At 42.4% G+C, this 23,251-nt stretch overlaps 2 protein-coding genes across 10 annotated transcripts in view; both read left to right on the forward strand.

The window, feature by feature from the left end:
* The window catches only part of LOC147211257 (uncharacterized), a 54,134-nt gene extending 42,714 nt beyond the window's left edge, over window positions 1-11,420 (forward strand). For all 9 annotated transcript variants that reach the window (XM_086124529.1, XM_086124547.1, XM_086124539.1 and 6 more), the window contains 2 exons: window positions 947-1,081; window positions 6,181-11,420. In XM_086124529.1, the coding sequence (XP_085980655.1) occupies window positions 947-1,081; window positions 6,181-6,669 (624 nt within the window). In that variant the 3' untranslated portion in view covers window positions 6,670-11,420. The remainder of the gene's footprint in view (window positions 1-946; window positions 1,082-6,180) is intronic.
* Window positions 11,421-13,253: 1,833 nt separating this feature from the next.
* slc2a4rg (SLC2A4 regulator) overlaps window positions 13,254-23,251 on the forward strand; it is a 60,931-nt gene continuing 50,933 nt past the window's right edge. Inside the window, exons 1-2 of the mRNA XM_086124572.1 lie at window positions 13,254-13,738; window positions 18,335-18,570. Of these exons, the coding sequence (XP_085980698.1) occupies window positions 13,493-13,738; window positions 18,335-18,570 (482 nt within the window). The 5' untranslated portion in view covers window positions 13,254-13,492. The remainder of the gene's footprint in view (window positions 13,739-18,334; window positions 18,571-23,251) is intronic.

Consider the following 23,251-nt stretch of genomic DNA (forward strand, 5'->3'; position numbering starts at 1 on the left):
GCTCGCATGTTGCATACTGTAACTGGTTTCTAATTGCGTGCAATTGCCTGCAGTTATTGAACAGTCGTGGTGTTTGAAGTACATATTACGCAGTACAGATTATAAAGTGTGAGCGTGAAAGCTCAAGTTGCTTCTATTTATATATGCATGGCAATATGTTTTTTATTATTATTTTTTTTTTGCAATAGTATGGCAAGCAGTTTTCTGTTTCCTTTCCATTTTCCACAATATGCCTAAGGGGTGTATCTCTCTCTGTATGCTAATGTGAAAAGAGTATATTTGAAGCGATGATTTGCATGGAACTTGTGGGTAGGTTGCTGTCTGAACAGGTATCGACAAGTTCTTCTGTACCTCAAGCAGCATGCAAGCAAATTAAATCCGTGAAGAGTGCTAACATCTATTTTTATTATGTTTGGTTAGAAAAAGAAAGTCTCCAAAAGTCGTAACTGAATTGAACTGCCATCTTATGAAGGACTATTTTGTGTGATATGGTCACAATGTAGGCAGAAAATTTATTTCATGTTTATATGTACATTTCGAGGAGGCACTGTGGCGACTGGTTAGCATGTCCACCTCGCAGTTCTCAGTTTGGGGGTTCGATTCCGGGGAGAGCATGCAAACTCCACACAGGGAGGCCTGAGCCGGGAATCAAACCCTGCACCTCTGCACTGTGAGGTCAAAGCGCTCACCACCCAACCATTGGGCATGTTACAACAATGTTTTGTTTGAACTTTACAGTACCTATTTAAATAGCAAAATCTCATCAATTTTGCAGGGGTCCCCTTATTCCATCCAGATCAGTATTTTAACTCTTTGGTCTAATTTTACAAGAAATCACAAAAAGAACTGCTGCAGTGTGCATTTTGGTTTTGGATTTCTTTCCAGATTGTAAACCGCAATAGCTGCCCGAACTGCCCGAATTCATCATTTGATTTGTGTGTGCCAGGAACCGGTGTTCATGGGCAACGGTGAGCAGTACATCTGGAAGCCACCAGAAGATGACGATATCATCACATTGCACCCGCCGCCCCACCGCATCGAGAACGGACAGGGGCACCCGTCGCCCCCCACTGCCAAGGAGGTAGCGTATCTTTGGTGGTAGAGGAAGGTGCATGCAGGCATACAGACGGACAGAAAGATCTGTGATTTGTGGCTGCTGTGTTTATAGATAGGGGCGCCCCTTTGATTGGGCATGCCGTCATAACATGGCTGCCCTGTGACCTTCCTGTCATACTCGGCTTGCAGCCAGAGGTTAGATTACACGCCTCCCGCAGGCCCAACCCCCTTGCATGAACCTTGGCCACAATCCCCTGGCACCCCCTCTAAGCTACAATCCACCAGATGGATCCAACCTAAGCATCACTCGCTCCTAAAATCTAATCTCCGCTTCTCATCCACAGAGGTTTTTTTTCCCCTCTCAAACACCATGTCTTCCTTCCCAGGCTGAATGGGATGATCCCCAACTGGGCACTGGCTTGCCATCAGACCTATTCTTCCTAATTATATGGGGAGGAGATGTCTGGTGGCGAGAGCAGGAAGTCTGCACTGTCCAATCATGTCTCAAAGTCGCATATCCAACCACATCTGCTTCCACATGCAGCAGCTCCTCCCCCGTTAATCCACTCGCAATCCGCTCTTTCTTTCTCCCTGCGCTCGTGCGGCACGCTGACAGCTCCAAACAGTTGTGGAGCCGTCATGTCAGACATACTTGGCACTTCTGGGGGACTACTAACCTGATCTTTTGTGTGTGTTTAACGAATGTAATCGGCCCAGGGCGGTTTTCCCTCTCTAAAACTCTTTAAGTCAAAAGTCAAGAGTTAGAATGTAGTTGTAGAATTCTACAGGCACATAAGACCAGTCGACTGTTGCTTCCAGAGTGGCTGGCCTTAACTGCACGTTGTGTTATCTCAATTTTGCTGTCTGCTTTGATGTCTTTCTCTGACTTGTTCATTGCCACGTTCCCCAGTTTGCAGTTTGTAGCTGCCCGTATAATTTGTCTCTTCTGTAGGAGAGTCATAATAGAAAAGAAACCCGGCAGAGGGGAGGCGAAAAGACAACATACAATGTTTGGGCTTCCTCAACAGCTGCAGCCCAGTTCTGAAATCCCCACTGTCTTGTGACTTCCTTCCTGTGCTGCGCAATGTTGCAAACTGTGTGTGCACAAAAAGCACACACGTTTGCTCAGACATGCACGGTGCACAGTTTGTGAAAACGCTTCAAGCCTTGATATTTTATGTTTCCAAAAAGGTTACAAAATAAAGTGTGTTCTCATAATACAGTGGTGCCTTGAGATATCAGTGACCCAACACAACTCACTTCCCAATAAGCAGCAGTTGGGCAAATAATGAACAATTCATCAATAAAAGAGTCAAACTGTTTATTTGCCACGGTCACCTGATGTTTACTTGAAAACTAAACATAAAATGAATATAATCACATGTTGTGTTTTTAAAACAATTATCTCACCCTGCCACGCAAATGGCAGTTTAGCTTAATGCCATCGATGGAAAACACCATTTTAGACAGATCATAAAATAAGCTACTGTAAATCACAGGCACATATCCTTTGTCCTCCACATAAAATTACTTTGAAGCCATGATCATTTTGCAGGTCAGTTCATCCATCCATCCATTACCCAAAGTGCTTCTCCTCACGAGGTTCGCGGGCAAGCTGGAGCCTCGTCGAGCTGTGTCGGGGCAGTAGGCAGGTTACACCCTGAACTGGTTTCCAGCCAATTACAGGGCACACATAAACAAAAAACTGATTTTTAAAAAAATATTTTGTGTATTGAATTTCAAGTTAAATTCAACTGAATTATAGTGGCAATGTGTCAGAGATTTTCTCGGACAAAGTTAAAGAAATGACTCGGCACACAGGAAAATTGTCTTCAATATCGGCGAGAGCGGATCTCTGAGAGCGAACGACGGTTTAGTTGCTCCGCCATCACACACTCGGCTCCCTCTCCGCCGGTTCGAACTTTTATTGCAAAATCCATCCAATCCGCAAAAAAATATTTAGGCTACTCATGTTGCAGTGTAGGGAAATATAGGACCCAGTGTAAGTGCAAGTAAAGACATGTCTACCATCTAGTGGTGACTGGTGATATTACAATTTAACAGTCGATGCAGATTTGCATATTCCCTGATATGTTATTATATTTTTTTCAATATTTTAAAACATATAGGGTGTGTCAGTTTTTTCCAGGTTTATTTTTCTTCATTTATGTTCCGTTTTTCATGGAAAACATGTAATGAATGTGTATCAGTGTTTTTTGTAGGGAATTTGGGGTGGGGCGGTGCAAAAATAAAAACTAAAAAATGGGCCCTGTAGCAAACCGTGATATTCACTCCTCTATGTGTGAATCTTTTTTTGCCACACGGTTTTAGTTCAACTCATATCTCAAGGCACCGCTGTATTCAAATTGAATCGTAATTTGAGATCGGTAAAAACGCAATGGGAGTCAAGATACTTGTGTGGCTCCTTCTTCTGAGAGTTTTGTTAGAATGGGATATGAGGTGTGTGCAAGAAAGTGCACATTGCCATTGACTGTGAAGTTGAGCTGCTGGTTTAGGTGGAGAAGGTAAACACACACACGTCCCACAGTCATCTGCTCCTGTGCTGCCTGGCTGGTGGAATTTTGACACAAAAATGCCACAAGTCACGGCAGTAATTATCCCAATTCCCCACACGACCTCACACAGGCTTCACTACCCGCTTCCGGCGGACAAATTTACACCGACATAATAAATTGAAAACGATTAATATGTCGAGTGTGTTTGTTTGCAAGTTCCTTCATTGTGAAAGCGCACTGAAGGCACATGTTCCTTGAAACATGCGTGGGACCAGTGTTATGCTTCTGCTCTCCCTTAGTGTGCTTTAAGCTGTTCACTTACACCTCAGCTGTCCTTTATTTTAACCCGATACACACAACAAAATGGAATTACGCATTGCATACTTGAAGTCAAGACATTTTTAATTTTAGAAACAAAGTACTAATGCTGGCCGGCAGGTTTGCACATATGCCACAAAGTACAGAGGTCCAGGGTTCGAATCTGGGCTCTAATTGATTGATTTCAATATCAATCAAAATATTCACGATGATTATGTTTTTCCATAATTGCCCAGCCTTCGTGCATTGTATTCATGTGCACACACTTCCAATGACAATGGCTCATTTGAGGCAACTGAAATGTGAGCAAAGTCCATTCGTGAAAACCACTGAGCAGGTTTTTTCTGTCAGCGGGTTGGCTGGCGTCCAGATCTTTCACACCGTACCTCGCTGTTGTGTTGCCAAAGCACTTGTGAAACTTTAACAGGTCTATCCACTGAGAGACTAACGCCGACTCTCCGCCTAGACCTCGACGAAGCGATAACACAGTTTACTCTGTCTTATCCTGGCCTGTCAAAGTAGGTCAGGTTACAGCACAGAGCAAACACAGTGCCACTCTCTTGCCCACACACCCTGCTCACACCTCAAATTAGCAGTCTACAAAGTTTTCTCCTATGTTCGGACATTGTATCATTTTGCCTGAAATACTTTAGGCTGCAAATATTCCATGTGGTATAGGTCAGGGGTGTGTAGTCATGTGATAGCTTTACTTGGTTACGACCACTTAAGTAATGTTTTTGGGTAGAGGTGTCAAATTATCGCGTTAATTGTGATTAATTAATTACAGTCACATTTAGCGCGTTATTTTTTAAAATCGCGTTAATCTAAATTTTAAGCTCTGCCTTTATTGTTTCTGGAGGTGGGTTGCCTTTTTCTCATAGCCTTTTTATGTGTTGGCTTCCTGTGTTCGAGTTGTTGAGGGTGGGGAAACAACTGTCAGTCACAGCCTTAAGCGAACATTGATTGGCTGCCATTATGTTGGGGCTTGTTTAGCCGAAGCTGATAGGCTCCCATTGGAGTTGGGCGGGTAAGCAGCGGTGAGGAGTGGAGAGGTGAAAATGGAACAGCATGTGAGAGTTCTCGGCACAATGAATGGAAATTTTACATTCCAAAAACTGGGTGAGATATTTTCTTTTTCGAGTGAGAAAGGCCTGCTTTGCAAAACATGCAGCAAATCTTAAGCTGGAAGCAAATTTTCCGATGGAAAACTACGGACTAAATGGAAGCTGGACTACACCTCAAGCGACACATTCAGCAGAAAAGTCATTTGAATGATGTTGGAATTATACAAAGACTCAAAATGGGAAAAGGGATTAGTACAATATTGTGGGAGAGCGCAAATAACCGGGAGAAAAAGAACCGACTGTCACACAGAAAAAAACTCCGACCCTGAGCAAGTTTGGTTGACTAATTGACGATATTAAACTTGCCATTAAAACGAATGCACCAAATATTGGATTGATGTTGATGTGATTCCTATTCAATGTGTTGCAATATTGCGTTAATTTTCAATGTTAAAGAAACGCTTATAGTAAAAATGTAACATTTAATTGTTAAAATATGCTTTTTTCACATTTTCAGGTAGTGGTGTGCCGCGAGATTTTTTTCAATTAGAAGAAATGTGCCTTGGCTCGAAAAAGATTGAAAAACACTGATTTAAAGTACCTCAGATTAACCCCAAATACAGTTCAGATGTTTTGGTGGGATTTTCCCTTTTTTCTTTTTTTTTTTTAAATTTCTAGCCAAAGCCTGAAGGTTTTGTCCTAACACTGACAGTTATTTTGAACATAATCCCCGCTAAGTCGTCCCCAGTTCCCAGTGCAGCTAAGGAAAAGCAAAACAAAATCGAATTCAATAAAGTGTTATTCCGCTGCCCCAACCATGCTTCATTCGAGTTTTGTTGTTCTTTTGGTGATGAGCAGTCGCCAAATGCACATTTTGGAATTTCGGCCCAACAGGTCAACTTAATTTCACTGGACCATAACAAACGTGGGAACATTTGTTATGGTCTGCTGAGACCACACCACTGCACTTTTTGCCCATAATTCCAAAAGGTATGTTTGGCGCAAACACAATCGCACTCATCAATGCAGTACATAATGGCATGTTTATGCGCAAAGTGCTGAATTCAACCCTTTCAAACACGTCTGTGATAAACCAGAATGTCAGTTCGGCCCTCTCGTCCATCATTTGTAGAGAAGTTGACTTCATACTGTGATTAAATTGAGGACACATGTATCCATAGCTGAATGCGGTTAACCCAGCAGTCACTCTCATTTTTTGTTGTCAGATTGCCGACACCTACTCCATTGTGTGCAAAACCCAGAAGAAAAAGTCTCCCTTGGAGAGCAATGGAGCGAAGACCCTTCCGCGCTCCTTTGGTGGGGAAAGAGGAAAGGGCCGGGGCCGAGGGGTCCAGGCCCAGGCACGTTCCCAGGAGGAGCCGTGTTACGAGCCGACAGGTGACAGGGCCTGGCCCGCGTGCGTGGCAGCAGAGTCCGACACTGCGTACGCTACCATTGACAGCCATCGTAAGCGTGAGCAGGCCGGCGCCAGTAACAACACGGCCGGCGCTACCGCCACCCTCAAGCGGAAGAAGCAACAGGCGCCATCAGTTGCACCTCAGGGCTCCGCATCCAACCCCCTGCCTGTTCGAGGCCTTCCTGTGGGAGATAACTTCTATGAGACCATCAGTGATGTGAAAGGGGGCAACAGCTCCAGCACCACCACCATCTTCACATTTAATGATGGAATGGAGATGTATGTCACCGGCCTGTAGCTGGCAGACACGCAGAGCCGTCCCAAAAGAGATCATAACGGGGACAGTCCTGTTCACTTGCCATAAGGCTGCTGTACATACTTTGAGGTCCGATGACTTCTCCAGACAAACAAAGTGATGATGAAATTTGTGTTGACATCAGGTACAAACAGGGTTTTAATCCAGGTTCAGACTTTTCCTACATCAGTCTGTAGTTTTGAACCAGCCTCGACCCTAAAAGGACCAACATGTTTTATCAAAAAGAGAAATGGAGAAGACAACTGGAATATTCGTTTTCAAAACACAGTACAATTGACTTTACTCATCTTTATGGGCATCATTTTCCATAATATCTTTATTTTTGTACAAACGGTCTTTATTTGACATGTGGTGTAACACAAAATTTGAGTACATTTGAAATGACTATCAGTAAAGAAAATGTAAATGCATGATTTGTGCAAAGCACAGAGAGCAGTGGTAATGATGCTATCTATATTAGGCAAAGGAGGCCACAGTGCGAGCCGTTACACACACACACACACACACACTTGGGAGCATTTATGTAATCTAAGCAGATGGATGTCAGAGATTTTTGGAGCTCAGCTCAACCTAAGCAAACATCTGAAACAGGTTCCTTGTGCACACTGACCTGTTGCCTGGCAGGGAGAGTTCTGGTGTTTTGTACAAACAAAGGCCGGCAGGTCATTTGTCGGGCTGCTCAACCTCAAATGTGAGCCAAGACTAGTGAAGGCGTTTATTTCACACACCACCATCAATGTGCCCTAAACTCACTGGCAGTGATCAAAAGCGGCCCTCTTGGCATCTCTTCTGTGTTTGGTTTGGTCCACAACGTAATCCTCAAGGTAGTTATGACGTCAGTTAGCAATTCATGCTCAGATTTGACAAATATCTATCTGTAGCCTGAGGCTTGATGACACACCTCTCTCTCTCTCTCCCCCATTCTCACTGTCTCGCTCTCAAACACACACACACACACAAGCACGCACATTCATGCATGCATGTTTGGCAGCAATTTACAGGGTAAAGTGATCAGGTCCGAGGTTGCCAGAGTATTGAGCAAGAGTTGCACGGGTGACAGATTTCACAATACAAAACCGTTTCCGTACGAGTGCAAAAGAGTTATCTCTTCCTAAATACTTTATCAAATAAGTGACTTATTTTTCCTTTTAAATGTGATTGTATGGCCATTGTACTATTGCACTCAACATCCGCAGAAAAGCTGGTCCATATATCTTACTGAAAGGCTGTCAATGTTCTGGTTGCTCCCTGGCTCCAAATCAAAAGTTGCTCTCTCTGTGGTTTTTGACATTTGGTGGTTGGAATAGCAACAGAAAGCTTGCACTCCAAAGAAAACAGCCGTGGAGTGTCCTCTGGACGGTTGCCTCTCTCCCCCTCCTCAGCTTGCTCTACGGCCTCCGCATCCTTCATTTGTAAACAATGTCTTTTCATGTAGCTTTGGGGAACGTTAACAAAAGAACGGAGGACAAAATAAACCCTTAATAAATTGCCGCGAGGTTATGAGGCAAGAGCGATGAAGCATATAGTAGAATGAGCTCACTGTGAGAGAATCATGCAAATGTTTAAAGGGTGAGTAGCATATGTTCGAAGTGTTAATGTGTGAGAACGTGCGTAGAAACAAAGGCACAAATGTATTTTATTGCACTGTTCTTTTTTTTCCCCCCTTTTGGACGATGAATAGCTCATGCCACTGCCATGAATCGAGTCTGGTCTGTATTGGTGCAATTTATCCTGCTTGATCCAAAAAGTGCATGCATTAATATATGGAGCTAAAACAATTATTGTGGTACTTTATTAATCTCATGTTTGTTAGTCTTCTTCTGTACTTTTTTTGCCATGTAGTGCACAGCAGCATTTTTTCCCCTCCAAAGCAGCGACCAGGAGGGGAGGAACTAGAAAAGATTGATTGAAGCCTCACTGTTTATATTCTGCAGTGGGGGAGGGAGAAGAAGCACAAGCATGAGACTGGATGTGGATCACCGCGAATGGACACAGATCTGACAGACCCTCCTCCTCTTCACCCACACGCACACGTACACACACATGGGTTGGTGCACACTGCAACACTGAGCCATGTGCGTTTCCAGTTAAGGGGAGGAAGCACTTTTTGCCCCTGCCTATACTCCTTACCCCAGCTGTTTTCACTCCCCAATAATGGAGAAAGAGCCGGCTTTGCCTCCCTCGCTTCTTCACGTCTCTCCCTCACGATGCTGGAGAGGGCCTTTTAATGTCTACTTCTGACAGTGTGGATGTCAAGCTTGGTCCATTCTGACATCGATGCAGCATTGGCCCAGCAACTGCCCGAAATGAAAAATGGCAAACAGCTGAGAAGCCTCTCAGCACAATGCTGGCTGGCCCGCACTTGTAATCCTCCCCCTGGCTGTCAGTTTAGGCCCCATTTTCTTTATCTTGATACAAAGCACTGATATGATCTATTCCGATGGACATTGTTGTACGCTGATGGTGACAAATGTTCGCTGCACAAATACAGTATAGATATGTACATCTGTAAAATACTCAAATACTCTGCTGCTGTTCTGATGTTGTCACAATGTAGAGTTTGCAGTATATTTGTTGGGAAAGGGTGGGGGTGGGGGGTTCAACTGGTTATCACAGACATGTCATTTCTGAATGCACATTGTTTCCTGCTTTCCATGCACATACAGGTGATGTTTTTAATTGTCTCTGGATATAGTTATGGGCCAAAACTGCTGTGACAACTGTAGCCAATGTTGTATCTTCTCAAAGCACAGGGTTTTAGTTGGAAAAGAATCGACACATATGTATATACTGTGTGTATACATATGTGTATATATATATGTGTAAGTATATGTACGTGTGTGTGTGTATAGACTGTATATATATACAGTGGCTTGTGAAAGTCAAAAAGTCCACTTGAACTTTTTTACTTTTTACCACATTTCAGGCTTTAAACATAAAGATAGAAAATTTGATCTTATTTTTATTTTATTTTTTATTTTTTTTGCAAAGAATCAACATGAAGGCGAATGAAATTCATATGATACTTAAAAATATTTTTTTTAGAAATAAAAGAACTGAAAAGTGGAGTGTGCAAAATTATTCGGGCCCCCATACTTTGTAGAAGCATCTCCTGCTGCGATTACCGCTGCAAGTCTTTTGGCATATCAGTTTTGCACATCAAGAGACTGAAATTTTTGCTGATTCTTCCTTGCAAATCGGCTCCAGCTCGGGAAGGTTAGATGGAGAGTGTGGGTGAACAGTAATTTTCAGATCTTTCCACAGATTCTCAATTGGATACTGGTCTGGGCTTTGACTTGACCATTCTAAACCCAGCGTATTTTTAGTTTTGAGCCATTCCACTGTAGATGTTGCTTCACGGGTAGGATCATGATCTTGTTGGAAGGTTAACTTCTGTCCCAGTAGAAGGTCTTTTGCAGACTCGAACAGGTTTTGTGTCTAAAATGGCCCTGTATTTGGCCAAATCTCAACAATTTTAACCATCTTCCCTGTCCCTGCTGAAGAAAAGCAACCCCAGATCATGATGCTGACACCACCATGTTTGACAGTGGGGATGGTGTCTGTGTTGCTTTTAAGCCAGACATAACAATTTGAATGTTGTCGAAAAACTTCAATTTTGGCTTCATCTAATAGAGCACCTTCTTCCACATGTTTGTAGTGTCTCTCAGGTGGCTTGTCAAATTTCAAATTGGACTTTTTGTGGTTGTTGAGAAATGGCTTTCTTTTTTCCATTCTTTCATAAAGACTAGATTTGTGGAATGTGCGAGTAATAGTTGTCCTATCGACAAATCCCCCCACCTCAGCTGTGGATCTCTGCAGCTCAGTGAGTGAGTGAACATGGGCATCGTGGCTGCATCTCTGATAAGTGCTCTCCTTGTTTGGGCTGAAAGTTGAGATGGATTGGCCGGGTCTTGGTAGCTTTGCAGTGGTCCGATATTCTCTCCATTTGAGATGTTTAAAGTTTGTGAAATATTTGCATCTCCTAATCCTGCTTTAAACTTCCCCATAACTTTATTCCGGACCTACGAGGTGTGTTCCTTGGTCTTCTTGATGCTGTTTGCTACCCAATATTCTGTTGATAGACTTCGGAGACCATAATAGGTGCGCTTATTCTAAAACCAGATTACACACAAGTGCACTCTATTTGTCTTCATCAGTCATTTAGGTCAAAGCTGGATCGTTCACAAATTATCAGGGAATTTATGAAGTGAGTTGACTACACTGAGAGTCAAGGGGATGAAACATTTTGCATGCCGCACTTTTCAGTTTTATATATCTAAAAAAGACGAGTTTAACATATCATAGCAGTTTCGTTCCACTTTATGACTGTGTCCCATTTGGTGTTGATTCTTCTCAAAATAAATAATCGTTTTTTTATTTCTTGATGTTTGTAGACTGAAATGTGGCAAAAGGTCTAAAAGTCCCAAGGGACCGAATAATTTTGCAAGCCACTGTATTATGTACATCAATGTGTGTGTGTGTGTGTGTGTGTGTGTGTGTGTGTATATATATATATATATATATATATATATATATGTGTGTGTGTGTGTGTGTGTGTGTATATATATACACACACACACATATTTACATGTATACATATATTTACACATATAATATACACACAAATAGATATTATGGCAGTGCAGATATGCAAAGGATTGTAACGTTTTATATTAAGCTTCATAAAATATTAAAGTGAGTTTTTACTTTTTTAATAAAGTGGCACATTACGATGTTGTTCTCTTTTATCGATACAAACCCTCCTTTGTACCATTCAGGGTAGAATGTAGCAATAATCCTTTTAACGTGAGCTCTTAACAAAACACAAGTAAAGCACACAGTCACATGCGACTGCCTTAATTTGTTACATGCAGTTAATAGAAAGTAATTTTACAAGATGACAAATCTATTACTGGAACAACTGTTGAGTTGACATGCTTTATTGACTTTACTGGGTCTGTAACAATACAAGAAGTGATTCGTATCACAATGTCTGACCCACGGTCTGGACAAATACAGTATAATAAACTCATATAGCAAATAAAATCATTCTATGAACACATAAATACATCCATCTTTCTTTATAGTGCTTTCTCAACAGCTGCATCTGTAACAAAGCACTTTATAGAACATTTAACATAAAACATTAATACAACAGAACACATTGTATTCCATAAAACATCGACAATAAGGAGAGAATCAAAGTCTCCTTCCACCGATGTTTCAGAGACGTCATGACGACATTGAACGGTGTTTGTTTGTTTTTTCTTCTTTCTTCTTTCTACCCACATTCTTGCTGCTGGAGACTGTAAATTTCCCCAGTGTGGGACAAATAAAGGATATCTTATGATCACAACATGCAAGACGACACACGCGTCTGCTACCAGCTAAGTTTGAAAGTAAACAAGAAGCTGTAGCGCCCATTGATGAAGACAGGTCCACCTAGATCCGCTTCAATTGCAGGCGCCGACACTCAGTTCCAAACGTTCCAAACTCGTCTTTCCTCCTCCTCAGGTCCAGCAGCCATCCATCCAGCCTCACCAACGTAGACTGTCAGCCGAAATCTCCGCTGAAAAAATATTATTTTAATTTATACCAACATTATATTCATAATAAATACGTTTGCAGAATATACTCTATTTTCTTCCACACCATACTTACTGGTAAATTGTTGTCAGGATTGTGTCTGTCAACATTTCTGCTCGGCAGGTAAATTTATGACCTGGTTTTCATTTTTACATTCCAAAAAATAAAATCTAAAACCTGTAACATTGTTGAGTTATATCAAACACATGAAGAATAAATCGTGACTCATAAACACAGTGCACTTCTCGTGTAAATCCGCGAGGGGCGTGGTTTTAGTCAAACACTGATGGGGAATTAGTGACGTAAAACTACATTCAAATCTTGCAAGCAGGTCAACGCTGTAAACTCCTCATTTTATACTATGCTCTTTCTTCTGGAAAAGGTGCATTCAGTCCCTAAAAACAAGACTGCAAGCATGTGAATTTTGTTTACAAATACTTTATTCATGCAGGCATGTCAGATTACAGGAAGTGATCATTCATCACATTCACATCTGAAGTTTTGAAAGGCCCAAAGCTAAGGTGGGAAGTGTAGTTACTTTAGTATTTTTCTTTCTCTTTTTTTGGGGCGACAGTCCGCATGTATAGGAATGTGTATTTTTGAATGATAGTATACAGCTAATTGTTTTTTATTGTTCCCAAAGTATGGCTCATCTAACCCCAAAATCCCTGGATCCCAGTTTGGGGAACCCCTGGTCTACTGATATAAGCGTCCAACAACATTCCGACCAATAATCTCGATTGATAAACGTAAGTGCGCAGAATGTTTCCTTTTTCTGTTCATCGCTTCAGCCCGGCGAAAAGGTGTCGACATCGACAGACACCGGCCGGTAAAATGAAGAGCACGCCCACCCCTCCCTCTAAACCAATTAGATGACATGCAGAAATGAATGACACGGGGTAATGGACCAATCACCGAGAGCCTTGCTGTGGACGCGTGCCAGAGTGTAATGTTTATGTACGGTCACCGCCAATGGGGTTGAAGCACAGGGGGCGTGTCATTCTTTTGGAGGAAAGAGGCAAAACAATCTTTTTATCCTCTGGACCGGGCGGCTTTTTGGATAACCCCGGTAGCCAACCGCCCCACGTAGAGTAGACGTAGAAGGACGATACAAGTAATTCCCAGCAATCCCGATAAATGTATCTCACTCGAAAATTTTGCACTAAGATCTACAGAAAGCGGATTTTCTTTCTTTAGTCCACACTTGGTCGCTCTTAAAATGGATTCGAGATCAGTTTTGGACAAACCGGTGGTTGGGACACGGCTCGGCGGCGCGGACTTCGGCTACCGACCAACTCGCTCGGTGCCCCGTGACAATCGGCTGGAGAAAAGCGCCGGCGGCGGCTTACGGGCGGGTGCGACCACAAACGGGACCGTCCTCCTTAAATGTGTGCGAGACGGCCAGGCGACGAAGGATAACGCCCCTGCTGAAGCGAACGGACGAAGGTTGCACGACGGGGAAAAAGTAAGTGTCGATAATTTAAACATTCTTTCAACGGAGGTGCGTTGTCTGTCTTTTCTTTTCTTATTTTTTTGCGCAGGCCCATCGTATAGTGGTGTGCACTCGAGTGACAAGTTTGATGCCTTTACGCGTAGCTTTGCACCGTCCGACCAAGGCGCACATGCCGCCACACACTCTTAACAGGCTTCCATCAAATTTGAAAGCGTTATTAAAATTTCAGACCGAACTCGTGTGTTAGCAAAGTTCACCGGAAAGAGGGTACCAAAGTTGTGCCCCTCCCCCCTTCTCCATACTTCAGGGTGGAGCTTTTCAAAAGGCCTAAAAAACTCCAGTTGGCCTCATGCACACATGCAGGCTGCAAAACGGCTGTGTGTGCTGCACGCTTGTTCCTTCTAGTAACTGCTCAAAGTTTTCCGCGTTCACTCCTGACGTTGCTTTGAATTTCGTCACCCGGAAAGCCTACATGTGCACCTGGTTTAAATGTTGTCACATCGTAACATATTAGTCATGACTAGAGGTAGGTACAGTAGTCTCACTGTACTCAAGTCCTGAAACTTTCGAATAATATGACTCATGCAAAAGAGAAAAGTAAACCTGTGAGTAATTGGCTGAATATGAATTCATAGGGGGAAAAAAAACACTGAAATCCTGAGTAATGTGTGATGTGAAAAAAACGGAATAACTCTCAAAAATGTCAAAAATGTAAACTACGAACGTGCACTGTAGTAACATACATTTTATATTTATAAGACAGCAAATTAAGGCAAAGTCAACCAGAAGAATTTAGCAGCATGATGGGGTGTGGTTAACACATCCGTCTCACAGTCTGGGTGTACAAATCCAGCCTCTGGCTTTCTCGGTCGGCTTCACCACATATTCCAAAAACATGCATGTTTGGTTCATTGAAGACTCCAAGCTGTTGTTAGGTGTAAATTTGACTGTAAATGACATTGGTCTCCAAACCCTCTTCCAACGAAGTTGGGACGCTGTGATAAACCTAATATAAACAGAATACACTGATTTGCAAAAGATATTCAACCTACATTTGATTTCATACACTACAAAGACAGACATTTAATGGCCAAACTGATAACCTTTTATTATTATTTTTTAGAAAATCATTAACTTAGAATTTTATGGCTGTAACACGTTCCAAAAAAGCTGGGACAGGGTCATGTTTACTACTGTGTTACATCACCTTTTCCTTGAACAACATTCAATAAACATTTGGGAACTGAGGACACTCATTGTTGCAGTTTTATTGGTGGAATTCTTTCCCATTCGTGCTTGATGTACAGCTTCAGCTGTTCAACAAGCCAATGTCTCTGTTGTTGTGTTTCATGCTTCTTAATGCGCCACACATTTTCAATGGGAGACCGGTTTGGACTGCAGGCAGGCCAGTCTTGTACCTGAACTGTTTTACTACAAAGCCACACTGTTGGAACACATGCAGAATGTGTTTTGGCATTGTCTTGCTGAAATAAGCACGGTTATGAAAAAGTAATTGCTCGTATGGCAGTGTATGTTTCTCCAAAACATGTTTGGACCTTTAAGCATGAAGAGTGCTTTCACGGATGTGTAAGTTACCCATGCCTTTGGCACTAACACAGCCCCATACCATCACAGATGTTGGCTTTTGAACTTTCCGTCTATAAGAGTCCGGATGGTTCTTTTCCTCTTTGGCTTGGAGGACAACGATCCATCCATCCATTTTCTAATCCACTTATCTTCACGAGGGTCGCGGGCGTGCTGGAGTCTATCCCAGCTTTCCTTGGGCATTAGGAAAGGTACATCCTGAACTTGGTTGCCAGTCACAGGGCACACATAGAGGAACAACCAGTCACGCTCACAATCACACTTAGGGACAATTTAGACTCTAAATTATAGAGGGGTGTCAAACATACAGCCCATGGGCAGAAACAGGCCCCCATGGAGGTTCGATCAGGCCCGCAGGATAATTTAAAAGTGAAAAAAATGCATTAAAACACGGAATGAATATTTTCAATAAGGTGCAATTCATGGAGTATCTGCCAGGGGAAACACTGTTTTGATCAGAGTAGAAGACAGCAGTCTCAGTCTGTCACTGAGACAGACCCAACACAGCAGATGCTATCAAGGACATGTGGATACTTTATTCATCCATCCATCCATTTTCCGAACCGCTTAATCCTCACTAGGGTGGCGGGGGGTGCTGGAGCCCATCCCAGCCGTCTTCGGGCAGTAGGCGGGGTACACCCTGAACCGGTTGCCAGCCAATCGCAGGGCACACAGAGACGAACAACCACGCGCGCTCACATTTCTTTACACATTTAATAGCACTCTCCTTAGTTTGTAACTTGTAGGCAGGGATTAAATTTAGATTGTATATGCACATGTGTCAATGGTTTAAAATTTCCTTTCTTTATAAATCTCGTTTAATATTAAATTGCACGTCTATATCTTTTCACTACTAATTACTTGTAAAGGTTTTGTGCCTTTGTACAATCAATGGGATCAGTTGCAATGCATATATGTGAATGATAAAAGTAAATTGCACATTTGTCCAAGGAAATCTAAGGTGCTTCATGAAATGTTTTGGAACAGATATGTTCATTAAATTTCAACATTTTCAAGTTATTCTGCTTCTTTAGACCAAAACAAAGGAAAGACATATTATTTTGGTTTATATTTATAGCAGAGTATTATTTTAATGGTCCGGCCCACTTGACATCTACCGAGGCCGTATGTCACATTTGTGAAATGAGTTTGACACCCCTGATTTAGAGTATCCCATTAACCTACCGTGCATGTTTTTGGAATATGGGAGGAAACCGGAGTATCCAGAGAAAACCCACTAGGTCACGGGGAGAACATGTAAACTCCACACAGGAAGGCCGGAGCCGGAATCAAACCCTGCACCTCTGCGCTGTGAGGCAGACGTGCTAACCAGTCGATCACCCTGCCACCCTCTTGGAGGACACAACATCCACAATTTCCCAAAACAATTTGCAATGTGGACTCATTTGACCACAGAACACTTTGCAACTTTGCATCTGTTCATCTGGGATGAGCTTAGGCCCAGAGAAGCCGGTGGGGTTTCTGGGTGTTGTTGATAAATAGCTTTTGCTTTGCACGGTAGAGTTTTAAATTACACATACGAATGTAGCGCAGAACTATATTTACTGACATTGGTTTTCTGAAGTGTTCTTGAGCCCATGTCGTGATATCCTGTCCACATTGATGTCGGTTTTTGATGCGGTGCCGCCTGAGGGATCAAAGGTCGCGGGCAGTCAATTGTTGGTGTTCGGACTTGCCGCTCACATGCAGTGATTTCTTCAGATTCTCTGAACCTTTTGATGATATTATGGACCGTTGATTATGAAATCCCTCAATTCCTTTCAATCGTATGTTCAGGAACATTGTCCTTAAACAGTTCGACTATTTTCTCATGCAGTTGTTCACAAAGAAGTGAACCTTGCTCCATTTTTTGCTTGTGTTTGCTTGCTCTACCCAATCATGGCACCCACCGGTTCCCACTTGGCTTGTTCACCTGTGGGATGTTCCAAGCAGGTGTTTGGTGAGCATTTTAAACGTTCTCAGTCTTTTTTGCCACCTGTACCAGCTTTTCTGGGATGTGTTGCAGCCATAAAATTCCAAGTTAATTATTTGCTAAAAACGATTTTTTGTTGACGTTTTTCATGAACTTGCTTTATTCACACTCATCAAAAAGCACAATAGGCTCACCAGGTTGAGATTACATAGAAAACCCCAACATGCGAACTCAAGTTTGAAATGGAGTTCCTGTAGGCTGAAATGTGGACATTTATGACGATGTATGACATACAGTAGATGTTCTTTTGAAAATGGAGTTTGTAAAAGTACTGAGCAAAATGTATGCTTGTTGTAACGGAATAAAAGTAGTGTTTCTTCTTAACAAAAACACTGATGTAAGAGAAAGAAGTATGTTGACAGGTACATATTATTCACAAATGTGCTTAGTAAGAGTACGGTAAGTGTAGCACATGAGTACCCACCTCTGATAATGCCTGAAATGTTGACATTTGGTCAATTGCTAGCTTGTTCTTCTTATGTGTACAAAACAGTCGTGGGTGAAACAACACCGTAGCCATGTACCGTAAATGAACCACATTCACCAGAAGTTCGTTTTCTGTTTGTTGAACAATATTCCGTTAAAATAAAACACATTTTCATCACAATTGCAACTACACTGAATAGCATGGTTGTGTATCGGTAATTTTTATTGGCGAGTATTCAGTTGTAAGTACTTCTGAAAATAAAGTGGTCTCGGTGCATACCTCATTATTAAGTAAGGTCATGATGATGTAATTTTTTTGATGTTCAGTTTTCTCTGACATTAAGGCCCTCTGTGGACAAGCATAACCAAGGTGTGGGCTGAGAAGAAAATTAGTTTGACAGACACCTCTGACCCATCCTTATCCTTTTGACCGCTTTAGTTGGAAAGGATAACTGTTTTGTTATCTTTAGTTTTATGTTTTGTTTCCTAATTGAGATGAGAGTTTATCTTCTGAAAAACAACATCCCTGGCACTCATACAGTACCTTCAATTGTTAGCCTGATTTACATCTCCGAATTTTCCAGACTGGCCTGGGTGAATACAGAGACACTGGTTGCACTACAAGCCTGAAGAGGTCCAGTCCTACTCACTGCTCAGGCACAAATGGGCAAACGCCAGGCAGCTTTATGCACTTGGACATCAGGACTCAAGAGAGGCAGGTGGAGATGGCCATCAGCTTCAGGCCAGCACCAGGACAGAACGTACCACAGATGGAGCGACAACCGCTCCCTTCCTCTCATATCCCTGTCCCCAGAAACAGGTATGGCATCTTCAAAACACTTCCTCCTTGACTTGCTTTTGTTTGGCATTTAGTGCACATGCAAGTGGTACATCCAGGATCATTGTCCACTTCGCCTTTGGTAGAAGCAATTTGAGGACAAATTGTGAGGTGGTTGGTACAAAGAAACTCAGAACATTTTGCCTGTTATGTGCAGTGTGTGCATCATCTCGGATCATCGTGTAAAAAAATAAACAACTGAATGCTACCAACTTGACTACTCACAAGTGACACCATTGCACTTGCAAAAGCGGGTAGTTGCAGTTTCTTTGGAGTACTATTTCTAGGACCTGGTTTGCCATAATTGCAATTATGCTGAGCAGGTAGCACAAGGGCGCTGCATTGTTCTTATTTTTCAGAACATTCAACTGGAAATGATGGCAATCAATCTGCGTGCCATTAGCTCAATGTGTTGTTATCCCTTAGCTTTGTATGCTGCAGTAGATTCTCCACATTCTCCATTTGTCCCTGTCATCTCTCAAATAAAATGTTGCCTATAAGTGCGATCAATTCACCCTTGCTCGGAGACCATAAAACCCCATTCAGAAATACTTCCACAACTGTGATATACTCTACCTGTAGGTTATACCATAACTGTGAAGTGGTTCACTTTATACAGTGAAAGGAATTTTAGGCCATATTGCCGAGCCTTTGTTGCTCCTTTACTGTGGCCAGCAGCCACATACTGAGAAGTAACTACCATAGACCCTTGTGCACTTCCATTGTTGTTCCAATTGATGCATTCAGGGCTTATTTTTATTGTTTTCAGTTGAGTAGAGCTGAGCCGATACTGTGCAGTGGAAAAGGAGCAACGGTGCTCGCTGGACAAAAAGTGTTTCTTTTTGATTTGAAGGCAAGAGCGAAAATGTCTGTTGTCCAGTTCAGCTAAAACTGCTGATACGTTGTATTGCATTTCCTGATAAACCTGCCGTTTCTTGACAAGTCCACTTACCACCGCTAACCCCTCAAAGGATGCCGACTGAGCCGCTCATTTTTGCCTGTTCACAATAATATAAGACGCTATGCAAAATGGATTTGTGAGATTAGGACACTTTCGACTTGCTGATCTTGATGTGTTACAAAGCTGACAATAACTGAAGGGTTTTGATATACAGTCCAATATCAGGTTATGAGGGGGCCTGTTTATGAACAATTTGGGTTACACCGAAAATATTCACACAAACATAACCTCAGTTGACTAACTTTTTCAGTATATAAACCAGTCTTCCTCAACTGGCGGACCGCGATCCACGACTGGACCGCCGACATCCTCTGTCCGGACCCTCGGCAAATTGTATAAAATAATCAATTATAAAGTGAATTTTACGTTATACATTTTATATTTTTGGACTATAATCTGTGCATTACCGCGATCGCTTGTTAAAATTATCCGTTGTATTCTTTGCGTGCACTAACAGATGTATTGCAGAGGACCGCAGCAGCGCGACTGTGTGTGGATAATGTTTGACTAACTGGGGACCCTGGCTGAGCAGGGCATGTCGGCGATAAAGATGCGCTGATTGGCTCCTCTGAATTTAAGGTGTGTCCATACATAAGCGTCGGCACGCGTCTATCCCAATACACACGCATTCAAAATGGATGATTGTGTCAGGAAACAGACGCATGCGCGACGCCACAGTGTCCTCACAGCTTCAGCCCAGGAGAGCCGCACACAGACAATTAGGCAAGACGAATCGCGGGAGGTTTCGATTGTGTGCAGTTTTGCTCCCGTCTACCCGGGGATCTTTGCAGCTGTTTAACAGCAGAACACCGCAACGTGGTGAATGAACATCCAATGGCGTCCTCAAATAATATTTGCATGCCTCAGACGTTGCATTCACCTTTAGTGGAAGAACAGCACTGCACATTCCTGTGCTCCCTTGTGTCAGTATTTAAAATGGTTCTTAACTCCTCTTCTGATATATTTTTTGAGTGATTTCAGAGGGGATGTGAAAAGGGGAATTGTACAAATGAAAATGATATTTTTGTTTTCATGTTTAGTATTTATTTTGGTAAAATGAGTATTTTGTTTTGTTTTTGTAAATTAAGGGGAAAAAAGACAACTACCGTTTAACAAAGTTAAAGTAAAAATGACTTATTTCCCTAAAAGGGCTATTTCTATTATTAAGCAGGCACAACTTAACAAAATAAAAGAGTTCCTGTGCCTCAACACAATACCTCTCATTATTTGCTGTATTACTGGCAAAGTGAATAATTGTTATTTTCATGCACCCCATTATTGGTTGGTTGTGAGGAGTGTTGATTTGTATAAGCTTGGCTTGACCATACTAAATTGGCATATAGCCCTGCTCCCCATGACCGCCGTGCATGGGACCGGACCTTGGTCTTAAAAAAAAAAAAAAAAGTGGACCTACAGCATTTCTAGTTGAGGACCACTGATATAAACGGTCTTGGCACGGACGAGCCGGTGGATCTATGCTATGCTTGTTGTGCTGTATAACCATCATTGGCTCTCCGGAATAACACATTTCTGGAAACTGAAAACAAGTTGTAACCTTTTGCGGCATGAGGCGGAAAGCCAGTTGCAAATGTAAATAGAAGTGACTGAGGGATTGACGTGTTAGCCTAGAAAAACGGCCTAAATCTTTTTATTTTTGTCAGAAACCACGAACGAAAGTATATGTTATTTATTGATTTGTACTCTTTTATCAAGACAGCAAGCGGTTATGTCAGCGCAATCACACCAAAATAGCCGTCCGCTCATGTTGTCATGAGGTAGAAATTCCACCTACAAACATTCACCCAATCGCAGATGCGGGAAGCAGCAGCATTGCTACGAATGAATGCAGAAGCAGGTCCCATGTCGGCTCGTTAAACTTTTGTGAACAAGTAAACAAAGCACTAAAGTAAATGGTCAGAATGCATCTAAAGAAAAAGGAAATTGCTCAGGAGAGCATTAGAAAGTGCTTGCCATAGATGAGTGGAAAGGTTTTGCAGTGCTTCGACTGGCCATCAACCAATGAATTAGAGAAGAAACCGTAATAATAATATAAAATAATCATAATAATAATAAAAACCAAATCACAATCATTTACCAATCAGGCAGCCTCTTCTTAAATGGAGGAGCCTCTTTTCCTCACCTTAGTTAAAGTTAATTAGCAATAAGTACTGTAGTTTTGTGATTTTTGTGTTTCATTTCTTAGACCATATCATATAACCATTGGCTGATGAAAAAGGCAAATATAACTCAGTATTAGGGTTGTAACGAATTAATTTCATGTTCATTTATTTGAATGGGAAACATCACCTCGGTTTATGAACGTCTCGTTACAAACCGGGTCACAGAACGAATCATGAAGTCTGTAACCTGAGCTTCCACTGTCTGTTGGCCTCCAGCTACAGCCACCATTACTGTGGTTTTGCCATGAATGGTGGGGCATTCTGGTCAACTGACCATGTTTGCGGTTGAAGATGGCATTGTTTTATTAAAATATGCAAGGTGTGAGCCAATGCTTGAGAAAGCCATTGGATACGTTGGTGAACTATTCAGGAACGTTTATGGATTGGACCTCTGTGGTCCACGCACAAGTGTTGTCAAAGCCCGGGGCCCAGGCCTCCCTGTTGACCTTCTCTATTGACAACGCATGCTCACTCCATTTGTCAGGCAGGAAAATGAGCCTTGTCGTATGGGGTTGCATTCTGTTTTAGGTTTCACATGGCCTGGCTTCTTGTGGCTGTTGTTTTTCTGGCACATGCATTTCTATGCTGGACATTCTTTATTTTTACCCGGGGCAAAGCTTCCATGCGCTCACAGTTTTGCACAAAACAAGCAGCAAGCACCCTCAGGGACAAGCCGTGTGCGCTGATAAGTGATTATGTAACCGTAAAACGGACTGGGAGAGGCTGCAGGCTGGGCCTAAGCATGCCTTCCTTTTTTTGCACTACGACTAGTTACTGGATGTTTCTTGCACCGCGACTAGTTACTGTCTGTCTGTCTGTAAAACTGTACAACAGGAAAACTTCCACAAACAAAAGGTGAACTGTGTAGAGTGACAGCAAGTTGTTTACTAATTAGGCTGAATGGTTTTCTACATGTTTATAAAATGTAACGGCTGTCTTCGAAGCAGATTGCAAATACAAACTTTGATGGTGGGTGCGGTGCACGTGGTTGGTCCTTCCGTCTTCATCCCGAGAACGTCATGTGCCTCTTCGCTCATACGACGCACGTCACTGGGCCGCCTGACAAGCCGAGGCATGTTTTTTGAAGCCTGCTTCTCCGTGCTGATGTGTGTCAGTTTTCTCGCCGGTCCATCCTGGTCTTCATCAGATGTCACAGTAGTGACTAAACAAACACGGCACAGCTGCTCAATGTGGTTGCATAACACGAAATAACAGTGTGGTCATAGTAGTGAGGCTGCCGCTTTTGCGGCTCCATTAACCTGCAGGATGAACCTGAGCCTCAGCTCCCTTTGAGTTTTTGTCTTGGTACCGTCACCACAAAGGTTCACTTTAGAACCTGTCCTTTATTGTACTCGTTACCACTCCGTGTCACTGTGATTTTACATCAAATTGGACTTAACCACACAAACTATCAATTCATTACCGGTATTTATTCAACTGTGGTGCCTTGCACTACAGGTGACCGGATTTTCGAGTTTTTTTCGAGAAATGATTTTTCTTTTGTTTTGCTTTGAGCTGTGAA

The sequence above is a fragment of the Hippocampus guttulatus genome, chromosome 1 (genome assembly GCF_054856545.1).
Source record: "Hippocampus guttulatus isolate MCC_2025c chromosome 1, RoL_Hgut_1.0, whole genome shotgun sequence".
Classification (NCBI taxonomy): Eukaryota; Metazoa; Chordata; class Actinopteri; order Syngnathiformes; family Syngnathidae; genus Hippocampus; species Hippocampus guttulatus.